Below are 12,970 nucleotides of genomic sequence, written 5' to 3'. Positions count from 1 at the left end.
TTGCTGCTAAAAGAAAAGTTAGAAAGGATGAAAATTATAGAAGGGCTGAAGCGGAAAGTAAGAAGTCTCAAAGAGATAATTCTGATATAAGACAGATGGAAAGACAAAGAGAACTTGCTGCTAAAAGACAGGCTAGAAAGAATGAAGATTTCAATAAAAGAGAACTTGCTGCTAAAAGAAAAGTTAGAAAGGATGAAAATTATAGAAGGGCTGAAGCGGAAAGTAAGAAGTCTCAAAGAGATAATTCTGATATAAGACAGATGGAAAGACAAAGAGAACTTGCTGCTAAAAGACAGGCTAGAAAGAATGAAGATTTCAATAAAAGAGAACTTGCTGCTAAAAGAAAAGTTAGAAAGGATGAAAATTATAGAAGGGCTGAAGCGGAAAGTAAGAAGTCTCAAAGAGATAATTCTGATATAAGACAGATGGAAAGACAAAGAGAACTTGCTTCTAAAAGACAGGCTAGAAAGAATGTAGATTTCAATAGAAGAGAACTTAATTCTAAAAGACAGGCTAGAAAGAATGAAGATTTCAAAAGAAACGAAACAGAAAAGAAAAAGATTGCCAGACAAAATGAAGACTACAGAAAACATGAGTCTGAACAAGACTTCCACAGAAAAAGAGAATATAGGTCAAATCCAGAAAATTTAGAAATTGAGCGTTTGAAGAAACGAAGTTCTAGACACAAAAACCTAGATATAGACAGATGTTATGAAAAGACAGTCAAAAGTACTAAAAGAAAAAACATTGATTTTACAGATCATGAAAAAGACCTGAAAAAGAAAAGAACTCAGGGTATAACCCTTGATGCTTGCATAAGAAATTTTAAAACAAAAATAAATCAAGGTCCTACATATATATGTACTTCATGTCATCAAACTTGGTTCTGTGATTCTGTAGTAAATTCTAAAACTGTCAAAACTAACACTCCTGCTAACATGACTCATTGCTTTACTAATTTTAAATCTGTACAGCAGATAGAATGGATATGCCACACTTGTCTAAATGCAATTAAAAGACGAAAAATACCTCGTTTTGCAATAGCAAATAAAATGGGATTTCCTCAAAAACCAAAAGAATTAAATTTGTATCCTTTAGAAGAGAGACTATTATCATTAAGAATTCCTTTTATGCAGATTCGACAGTTGCCTAGAGGTGGACAGTTATCAGTTAAAGGCAATGTTGTAAATGTGCCTGTTGAAGTTCAACCTACGATAAATTCTCTTCCACATACAATAGAGAAATCAGGTACAATATCAGTTAAATTGAAGAAAAAGCTTGAATTCAAAAAATGTGATTTTAGTGAAAATGTCCGACCATTTGCTGTCATTTGTGCATTACATTATTTAATGAGAACAAGTGACTTGTACAAGTCTTCTGGGATTGAAATAAATGATGATTGGATTACCGAAATAGCAAAAATAAATGAAGAAGAAAGACAAATTGAAAACAATAGTACTGAACAAGAGGATAACCAAGATGAAAATAATTCAGACCATGACTCCGATCATTTCAGTGAAGTAGATGAAAGTGAAACGCATGTTGGAAACACAGATACACTGTTAGATCACATTCCAGACGACAATCCACTATGTGATGCAGGTTTAACTTTTGCTCCCGGTGAAGGTCAACGACCAATTAGTCTCTACAGTGATCCTGATGCAGAGTACTTATCTTTTCCAACTATATTTTGTGGTCAAAGGAGACCAGATAACAAAGACAGGTCTGTTTCTGTTCACTATACTGATATTGTTAAATGGGAACTTAGGTCCATGGATAGGAGAGTAGCACAGTCTGTACCAAACATTTTTTTTAAGTTAAAGAAAATTCAGTTAAAAAACATCAGTGATAAGGTCTATCTTGCTCTGAGAAGGTGTCAATCAGAAGGAAAAAATGGACAGCAAAAGATGTACTGAATCCTAACACTGTGAATGATCTTGTAAGATTGGATGAAGGTTATTATATCTTTAGAAGTTTAAGAAATTCTCCAGTATACCTTGAAAAGAGGAAAAAAGATTTGTTTGCAATGATTAGACAGTAGGGTCTTCCAACGTGGTGTGGCTCTCTTTCATCTGCAGACACTAACTGGAAAGATTTGCTACGAATTCTAGGCAAATTAAATGATGGAAAAGAGTATACTGACAAAGAATTGGAAGAAATGGATTGGCATCAGAAATCTAAACTTGTTCAGAAAGACCCTGTGACATGCTCTAGATATTTTGATTATCGTGTCCAACAGTTTATAAACTTGGTGTTGAAAAGTGATCATGATCCTATTGGAAAATTGACAGATTTTTTTTATAGGGTTGAATTTCAACAGAGAGGTTCACCACATATTCATATCTTAATTTGGATTAAAAATGCACCAGTATATGAAAGTGATTCAAATGAAGATGTTGTAGCATTTATTGATAAATATGTCTCCTGTTCACTTTTAGAAAATGATAGTTTAGTCAATTTGCAAGTTCATAAACATTCAAAAACATGCAGAAAAAAAGGTCACCCAATTTGTCGTTTTGGTTTTCCCCTTCCACCTATGAAAGCAACAGTTATTTTAGAACCTTTGGGAGAAAATGATGACATAGAAAAACACAAGGCTATATATAAAGAAATACAAAACGAAATTAATACACTTCACAATTCTGAAGATATAGACCAGATGACATATGACATGTTTTTAGATGATGTATTACAAATGAATGATGAAAATTACATTAAGGCCATTAGAAGCAACTTGAGTGGTCCAAAAGTTTTTCTCAAACGAAAACCATCTGAAGTCCGTGTTAATGGTTACATGAAAACTGTGTTGGTAGCCTGGCAAGCAAATCATGATTTACAGTTTGTTTTAGATGCATTTGCATGTGCAGTGTATATTGTTTCATACATAAGTAAATCACAAAAAGGTATGAGTGCATTACTAGATCAAGCAGCAAAAGAAGCACGACAGGGAAATTTAGACTTGAAGCATCAAGTAAGACACATTGGGAATTACTTTTCAAATTCTGTTGAGACAAGCGCAAAAGAAGCAACCTACTTAACACTACAGATGCCTTTAACAAAAGCTACAAGACAAGTTGTATTCATTAACACATCTCCACATCACAAAAGAACTTTCCTCCTAAAGCAATCATCAGCCCTAGAAAAACTAGGCCCAGACTCTACTGAAATAGAATCAGACAATGATATTAAAAGATACTCGCGTAGACCAAAACAACTAGAGAATTGGTGTCTAGCCGACTATGTATCTGAACTTGAATTGCAGTATCCTAAAACTTCAGAGTCCTCAGATCATGAATCAGAACAGCAGGACAATGGATCTGAAAGTGAAAATGAAGAGGCAAATACAGATGTTATAGAAGAAAACAATAACAAAATTGACTTAACTCTGAAGAATGGTATTAGAATATACCAAAGAAAAACACCTAAGGTTATAAGATATGTTAAATACAATTACAAGACTGACTCTGAAAACTTCTACAGAGAACGCTTAATGTTATTTTATCCATGGAGAAATGAACTTTCAGATTTGCAATGTGGACATGAAACATTTGAAAAAATGTACTTGACTGTTGCAAGACTATTAGAAAAAAAAGCCAAGCAATATGAGGGTAAAGTAATAGATCTAGAGAAAGCTATAGAAGAGGCAGAAAATGAATGTAATGAGAATGATCAAATAGCACCTGCCACACAACAAGTAGAAATGGAAGATGCTGAAATAGGCCCAACAGAATCTGAACAGTATGTTCATTTCAATCCAGATAGACCAACAGAACATAGACTGTATGATATGTCCCGTGAAGTTGGAATAGAAGCAAGAACAGTAGAATTGACAAATCATGCCAACAGAATAAGTGAGAGTGATTATTTTGGATTGATAAGATCCTTGAATAAAAAGCAGTGGGAATTTTTCCAACATGTTGTCACATGGGTTAAAACAAAACATGAACCATTTTATACATTTTTGACAGGTGGAGCAGGATGTGGAAAATCTGTAGTTGTCAGAGCAATATTTCAAGCTTTACACAGACACTTATGTTCTATTGAAGGTGAGGACCCTGACGATATTAGAATTCTTCTTTGTGCTCCTACTGGAAAGGCAGCTTACAATATAAATGGTCTGACCATTCACAATGCTTTCCAGATACAACCAAATAAAGGACTTGACCAGTCATTGTCATGTGATGTTCTCAATACACTCAGAATGAAATACAGAAATTTGTCTCTGATTTTGATTGATGAAATTTCAATGGTTGGAAACAAAATGTTCTCTTTACTGGAGAGAAGGCTGAAAAAAATCAAGGGAAGTAACTGTTCATTTGGTGGAGTTAGTATCATAGCTATTGGTGACTTTTTCCAACTCCAGCCTGTATTTGACAGTTGGATTTTCAATGATCTTAGTAAAGGATTAACAGCATTAGCCCCTAATTACTGGAAATTATTATTTTCTTTTCATGAACTTACTGAAATAATGAGACAAAAAGATGATTTAGAATTTGCTTTGTTACTAAACAGGTTGAGACAAAATCAGCTGACTGAAAATGATTTTGCAGTTTTAAATACCAGAACTGTTTCAATCAGTGATCCAACATACAAAACTAATGCTACACATTTGTTTGTTGAAAATGCTTTAGTGGATAATTTTAATTTGCTATACATATCTAAATTAGGCTCACAAAAGGTTAAAGTTAAAGCAGTTGACACAGTTTGTGGGGATTTACCAGCCTCTGTAAAAACAAAATTACTGAGTTCTTTACCAGAAAAACAGTCTGATACAGCCAATCTTGCAAAAGAAGTAGTACTAGCAATTGGGATGAAATATGATCTTACAGCTAATATTGAAGTCACTGATGGTCTTACAAATGGTTCAACTTGTGAACTTAAATTGATTGAGTGCAAAACTACATCTTTAAGACCAAGTATCATATGGGTTAAGTTTGAAGATGCCAAAATAGGTGCTAACAATAGAAAAAAATATTCACACTTGTACGGAAAAGATGTTGAAAAAACATGGACTCCAATGTTTGACATTAAAAGATCATTTACTTATAAATATAAGACATTTGAAAGAATTCAGTTTCCTCTTCGCCCAGCAGCTGGAAAAACAATTCATAAATCGCAAGGAGATACATTACACGAGGTTGTTGTTAGTCTGAAATCAAAACGTAAAGGGAAAATACCACATATTCACTATGTTGCACTAAGCAGAGTAACATCCTTAACTGGATTACAGATATTAGATCTTAATCAAGAAGCAATAGCTGTAGCAGATTGTGTTCGACAAGAATTACTCAGACTAAGAACAGATGCAACTCTACAGTTGTGCTTTAAGCCATTGTATAACTTATCAAGTAACTATTTTAAAGTAGTTTTTCACAACACAAGGTCATTGCATGCTCATTTTAATGACGTTAAATCAGACCCTAACATCTTGGATGCTGATGTTATTGGTATTGCTGAATCAAGACTTATTTCAACAGATGAAAATGATGATTTTCATGTACCTGGTTTTGAACCACCAGTACGCTTAGACCAAAAGCAAACAAACTTTAATACAAGACCACCTCATGGATTGGTATTATATTATAGAAATGATTGTGTTCTTCACAATACAGTAACTTTCTCAACTCCATCTTTAGAGTTTGTAATAGCAGACATAATATCACCCAGCAAAGGTCTTTTTCAGGTTGTCTTTGTTTACAAAGCACCAAACTGCAAATTGCAACAACTAAAAGATACTTTCCTTGCAAACCTTCTTCCTGACGTGTATTTAAGACACCCAAAACTTATCATAATGGGAGACTTTAATATTGATTTAAACACTGGGAACACTTCTTTTTTAAAGTTCATGATAGATTCATTTTGCTGTTCACAAATTGTGTCTAAACCTACTACATCTTATGGTACATTGTTGGACTTAATTTTCCTAAATTTTGATAGTAAGGTAAATTTTGAAGCAGATGTTCTTGATTCCCTATTGGTCAGATCATAAAGTTATATATGTAGCCATTGAAATACAATGATTCAGTGTCATAATTATTTTATATGCCAAAACCAGCTTTGTTTGAAAGCATGAAAATCAAACCCGCTGAAAAACATGACACATTTGGGGTTGCTGAAAATGCAACCTCAAATGTGCAGGAGTGGTTTTAAAGGAAAATGGGTTTCCACTCCAACAAATTTGCCTTTTTATAAGTAGGAATAGAAATGAGTTGGCTTCAAGAATCCTGATATCCAGATTTACCTGTTTAGAAGAAAGCTTCTTTACAAAGCTTTCTTCTTTATAGGTACACTGGATTAAAGGTAGCAAAGGTAAAGAAATTTGAAACTGTGTTGCTTTGACTTCCATATAGCAGAAAGGCCATTGGTGATTGGTCAACCATTTTGCTATGGAAGAAAAGTAGAATTCCACTCATTTGAAGTCAGTAATGATTGGAGACATCAAATTTTACTACCTGAATGCTCATTGTATCAGTGGAGAGTTGTTTGCACTTTGAATGAGAACACTCCTGATATTTACTTGTAATAAATGTATTTATATATAATTCTTGAAATATTTGTTTTTGAATACCATCAAAAACCATTCTTTCATATAGATGTAAAAAGGGAGTTTTGAAGACCACAAGTTCCATGCCTCGTTTCTCTTCCTACAAAATGTTTAAATTTAACTGGCTGTTCGATGTACTATGATTAAAAAATCAAAATGTTTATAATGTTGAAATCCTTGCTGTTATGTACATATATTCATTGTAATTTTTCATACAGATAATTTGATACAATTTACAATACTTTTGTTCACTGTACATGTATGATATACTAAACATTGATCATGATTATTTATGTACAGTTTAATTTTTGTAATGCTAAATCAATCTGTATATTTATCTCATCCAATATTTATTGACTTTTCTGTTTAAGAAATGCTTTCAGGTTCATATCAGACATAATAAATCAGTTTCTGTACAAATACCACATATTTTATTATAATATAATTTCTTGGAGTTCTCCAAATTGAAAAACAATCCATAAATCCAACATTTTTGATTTCTTATGATTTCAATTAAGTCTTTTTCTAAGTACAGGTTTATCAAAATGTGTAAATCATTAATTTATGCAAAGAGTTAAATGTTGAGAAAAAAAATCAAATATTGCATTAATTTGTCATTCTACACAACTATGTGGTTGCATTTTTGCTTATACATTTGATAAATATGTAAAAGTCATTTATAAAACAGAAACTAATGAACAATTCGTGTAAACATTTGCTTCGTAGAGAAAAAAATTGTGAACATTTGCTTAATAGAGCAGAAATTTGTGCCTAATGCATTTTTTGTGAAACTGGTACATATTTCATCACAAATTCATTTGTTTACAAGAATGCTTATCAGAATTGTTTTAAGCTGTTAAAATTAATTAAAAAAAATAATAAATTTATATTCCTTAAAATAACAGTTATAGCATAATATTGAACAAAATGATTATTTAAAGCATGTTTGATAAAAATAACAGTGTCTTATAATGTGATGATTGCTGAACACAAACTTGATCTTTTAACAAAGCAATAAATACTGTTAATTCAGAAATTTTTGCCATGCTGATTTATATGTATTGAATAAATGTGACTGCATTGTTAGATTCATGATTTAAACTTACGCACTAATTGTTCCTCATGAAATATTTGCAATCCTATTTCGAAATAATATCTCTCACTTTATCACTAGAAATGGATGATTCACAAAAAATCTAACATTACTTTCTGATATAATTTGAGCATTTATTTTTATTGAATACAAAAGTATTAGTTTGATACTTATGATAGTAGCTGTTGAAATATTAAAGATTCTAATATTTATGCATTTATGCATTTAACATTTCCATTCTTTATTCTAGATATTTAAATTGCATTTTATGTACTGTAGGAACTTGTATATATGATAAATATATATATATAAGTCATTATGTTACTACAACTGTTTTTATATATGACATGGCTGTATAGGTTGAGGTGTTCCTTCATCCGGAGTAATTTACCAAAACAAAATGTTTTCCGGAAGAAAGATTGTCGGCTCTCCGAACTATCCCGAAGTCCTGATTTGCTTGAAAGTTTAGTGTATTGATTAACATTCTTTGATGAATACTTTACATATATATTTATATGTTTACTCTTCTACACAAAATTTATAAAAAGAAATGTAATTTCCAAAATTTTTATTATATGATTCACGTACGAAAACAACCGACTTTGAATCGTCACTCTTCGGACAAATTTCCCGCCATAATCGACGACAGCGGGATTGATAACAAAATGGCTAGTAATAAAAGACCAGCAAGTGCTACTGACAGCGAAGAATATCAAGGATTTATACATGGATTATCCCCCATAAAAATTTCCAGAACGAACTCAAAGTACTTTGACTTCACATTACAGATCAATACTTCCAATTACAAAAGAGTTGTATGTTTTGATGCTTCCAAACGCCCAATAATAGACAGTGCAGCAAAGGGTAAATCCCCACTGAAGCTATCAAATTATACTGAATCACCATCAAGGACGACTACCGGTACAGATATCATACTCAACAAAAAAAACCGTAGTGCAGACTGCTAGAAAACTGAAATTTCTAAATCACCAACCAGAAACACAGTCCACAACACCTACCAGAAATTTGACTGAAGTTCAGGCCCTTCCTGTCAAATCTATTGTAAGTAATTTTAGAAAATAACTTTTATTTTATACGAACCACTCACTCATTTGCATAAATGATTAAGATTCATGTGGACCCTTAGGGTAAAATTGCTGTATTTTTATTTCAAAATTTACTGAGTACAGACAAACAAGTCGGGTATAACCACCAATTGGTGGATTATATTTGAATTTTCAGTTTACTGTTGACGTATAATCCACCAATTGACATAAACTGTTATCACTCCAATTATAACCTGTGGACACCCTGTGAGGAATTTCCCAACTTAATTTATTTTAACACCTTCTGGAGGAATGGAAAAAAAAGTGAACAGCAAAATCCTTAAAACTATAATACATATTTGAAATTTATTTATCTAGGTCATGCAATATAGCAAAATCCTTAAAAGTATATATATAATACATATTTGAAATTTATTTATCTAGGTCATGCAATATGCCTTAAATCTTTTCCAAATGTACCACTTTTTCTGTACTCGAGCAAATTTTTAGGTTAAATATCAGCAATTTTAGCCAAAGAGTTCACATGAACCATAAGAAGCTATCAAATGCAACACTACAGATACCGCAGCGCCTTTCTCCTAAAACAAATGTTAAAATAAAATCCACTTCGTCTTCTAAGAACCACAGTTGCTTGAATTTTAGTTTTTATATTTTTGTCTCTAAAATTCTAGCAACTGTGCAAAAACTACAACTTCATTCTATTATTAACTGTTCACCAATCAAAATATATCTTGCCTATTCATATACATTGTATTAACCCTCTTGCTGCCGACTGTTTTCAAGGTTGCATTTCCTATGTTGCAAAATACTATAGTTCAACGTCTTGAGACATAACATGCCAAATAACAACGTCATTCAATTTATGACTGTTACATGTACATTTTACACCCATTTGACAACAACGTAACGCTGTTTAATCTTTGGTCTTTTGTTTGAAAAAAATACAGCATCGATGAGAAGCTTCCATAAATTTAACCATGAACATACATGTACATGTGTATGTGTCCCTCCAGCACTCCCGGTAGTGACACAAGTGTCCCTCCGGCAACAAGAGGGTTAAGCTACCTTTGTTTACCATTTCCTTCACTTATTGTCCCATGCGTGCTTATGTGTAGACTTTCGCTAAAAATACCATATCATTATGTCTGTTAATCATGTTAATCAGTTTGTCAGTCTGGCATTAGTGCTCTCATGAGTACATATCTTGCAAATTTTATAGTTGCCTACAAACAAATTTGAAGAAGACATAGGTTTGCATTATGTCAACGTCAATCCATCTCTCCAGCAAATCAGCTTTCAACACATTGTTTTGTTGCGCCTGAAGATATTGCTTTGATATTTGATATTTTGTATATGACCGTGACAAGTTACAGCACGGGGGGGGGGGGGGGGGGGGGGGGGGGGGGGGTCTCAACATGGGATTTTGGGTACAGTTGTGCAGCTGGGATTTTAAAAACACCCCCCATTCATATATTGAATAATTGTGAAATCCCTACCTATACATATATTTCACAGCGAAATCATAACCCATTCATATATTTATGACCCATTGATATATCTCAATCGGTCAATTACTACCTATTGATATATTTCCTCGGTAAAATTGCCCCCCCATTCATATATTTGATGGATCAAAAAAGGGACCCATTCCAGCGGCACATATGTATATACCTTTATATAGGAAGAGACCCCCCCCCCCCCCGTGAGTTACAGATCAAGTTCAAATTTTTTTTTTTGGTTTGGTGATTTTTTTTGCAGAGTTATTGCCTTTGGACTCAGAAAAATCACATAAGTAAGTCATCTGTTTTCTGCATTAACTCCTGCATTAATTTCAAACCCTGGTTTTATGCAATACTTTGTAATGCACAGGGGTCGAAATAGGTGCTGGTCCAGTGGTCCAGAACCAGTAGATTTTGTCAGCTAGTGGTCTGGGGGACCAGTTTAAAATTTTCGATAAAAATCTCTGATTGCATCACAATCTCAGTTGTTTACATTACAAATTACCAGAAAAATCAATTACACAGTACTGGAAGTAATGCAATTGATTAGTTTAATTACTATCTTGGTGGGCGTTCTTAACAATAAACAAAAAATAAAACTTTTTGGAAGATATGAAACCGCCGCTCATTTGATACACTGCCAAGTATTTAAATGAATATTTCTGGACAGCGTTCCAGACATCCACTTGGCACCCTATGGTCGCCATAAAGATGATGATGTTGAAAACAATGACAACATTTTTACAGTTCTTGGTCCTGATTTTGATAATGAATACTACATGTATTAACTTTTATCATAATCACATACAATAACTTCTATGAAAAATGTATAATATATGTAAACAAAGGCACCACAATAAAAGTAAACATCTTTAATTTATGTTTGACTTTGTTAAATGTCATTTTTGCAGGACCAATAGAATTTTCAGTCCACTGGTCCAACTGGCTGGTACACAAAAAATCTGAAATTCAACCCCTGAATGCATAATACTATCCACACTCATCTATGTCCACTCTTGTTTTCATTGTGTTTGAAGATGTTAATCCTATAATCCCGTACAAATCACAAATTTGAATAAACTATATTGCATGAAATTCATTCGATACATTTAAATAAATAAGATATTTATATAAACCTATAGTGTTAAAATTTGAAAAATGTAATTTGTTTGACCACATTGAAAAATAAAAAAATAAATTTCTACTTTGACAAAAATAAACTACCCCTCCCCCCCCCCCTTTTATAGTTTATCCCTGACACGCTCATTCTACATGGTTTTTTTTCTTATCTCTTTTCAGCTTTCAACAACAGCCAAGGTAATGAAAATTGAAATCCCTAAAGTACAAATGCTCTATGGCAATCCTACAAATCTCCAAGACATAATTGTGGTGGACAACACCAAACCAAATAAGAATTACTCTATGGGATGCATCAGTTTCAAGTGTGCAATTAGATAATACATATAATTTTGAAAATTTGTCCGTGAGGAACTTCAAAAATGAAACATATCTCACAACAACCAAGTCCACAAAGATCAACAGAACTGAAGATCTCAATAATGCTGTAGAGTATGAAGCAACAGCTGCTGAAATACCAACAACTATTGTTGGAACTGTAACAGAAATTAAAATAACACAAAGTTATATGTGCAAATCATGTACAAGGAAATTGCCAGAGATATTAACAGAAGAAAAGTACAATAGATGCACATTCTGCAAAATGTTACAAAAAACAGAAAACTTTGTTTCCTGTCTGACTGCAACATTAAATGTAGAATCAGAAGATGAACCTGAAGATAACCAACCCTCTAAACTAACAATCTTCAATACTCAAATTAATAACTTTTGTACACTAAACAACAAAGAAGAACTGCTTAAAGATCATCTCAAAATGGAAGAATTCTTTCTAGAAGAAACATTCGCTTTTAACCTTTTGACAACGTAGTAGATTCTTTTACAGTGATGTAGGTACATGTACCAAATTTCTTCAAAAGCATGAATACATGTATCATTACCTGTTAACCTTTTTTAGAAATATAAATAGACTATCCTTATCCATATATATGTATTTTATTTAAATTTTATTATCTGATAATTACAAAAATACTGGAATATGCATAGCACAGCTGCATTTAACATTTCTTTTAAAACATATTTACACCATCTAAATAGACACCATTCTAAAACAACTTTGTGCAAGCACTTATTAAAGTTAATGTGTCCAATGACTTTTACAGTACATTTATATATAATCTTAAGTCATTTGTCAGCAAGACAAAAAAAAACTATATTGTCCATTGAAGTATAGATGTTAACTTCTTAAGTTAGTGATTTTGATATTCTCAAAGCACATACATTTAAATTTGTTCTACAACTTTGAAGAAGAAACTTATTCAAGTGATCATGTCCAATGACTTTTACAGTACATTTATATAGTCTTTAGTCGTTTGTCAGGAAGACAACATATGACTTTTACAGTACATTTATATAGTCTTTAGTCGTTTGTCAGGAAGACAACATATGACTTTTACAGTAAATTTATATAGTCTTTAGTCGTTTGTCAGGAAGACAACATATGACTTTTACAGTACATTTATATAGTCTTTAGTCGTTTGTCAGGAAGACAACATTTTTTTATATTGTCATTGTAGTATTAATGTTAGACATCTTAAGTTAGTGATTTTGATTATCTTTTAAAGCACATTAGTGTTAAATTGTTAAACCAAAACTCAAAATACTAAGAAAACAAAACACTGATGACAATTTG

General features: G+C 32.4%; 2 protein-coding genes across 2 annotated transcripts; both read left to right on the top strand.

The window, feature by feature from the left end:
- The first annotated feature begins 1,960 nt into the window (after nt 1–1,960).
- Nucleotides 1,961–5,989, top strand: LOC139505661 (uncharacterized). The gene has a single exon (XM_071295145.1). The coding sequence runs from the start codon at nt 2,159–2,161 to the stop codon at nt 5,987–5,989; it is 3,831 nt and encodes a 1,276-aa protein (XP_071151246.1). The 5' UTR covers nt 1,961–2,158.
- Nucleotides 5,990–7,990: 2,001 nt separating this feature from the next.
- LOC139505662 (uncharacterized) lies at nt 7,991–12,430 on the top strand. The gene is made up of 2 exons (XM_071295146.1): nt 7,991–8,588; nt 11,592–12,430. Exons 1-2 carry the CDS (start codon nt 8,153–8,155, stop codon nt 12,146–12,148), a joined length of 993 nt encoding a protein of 330 aa, XP_071151247.1. The 5' UTR covers nt 7,991–8,152; the 3' UTR covers nt 12,149–12,430.
- The last annotated feature ends 540 nt before the right edge of the window (nt 12,431–12,970 follow it).

Source organism: Mytilus edulis, unplaced genomic scaffold, assembly GCF_963676685.1.
Source record: "Mytilus edulis unplaced genomic scaffold, xbMytEdul2.2 SCAFFOLD_1805, whole genome shotgun sequence".
Lineage (NCBI taxonomy): Eukaryota > Metazoa > Mollusca > Bivalvia > Mytilida > Mytilidae > Mytilus > Mytilus edulis.
This window is presented reverse-complemented; position numbering and strand designations above follow the sequence as displayed.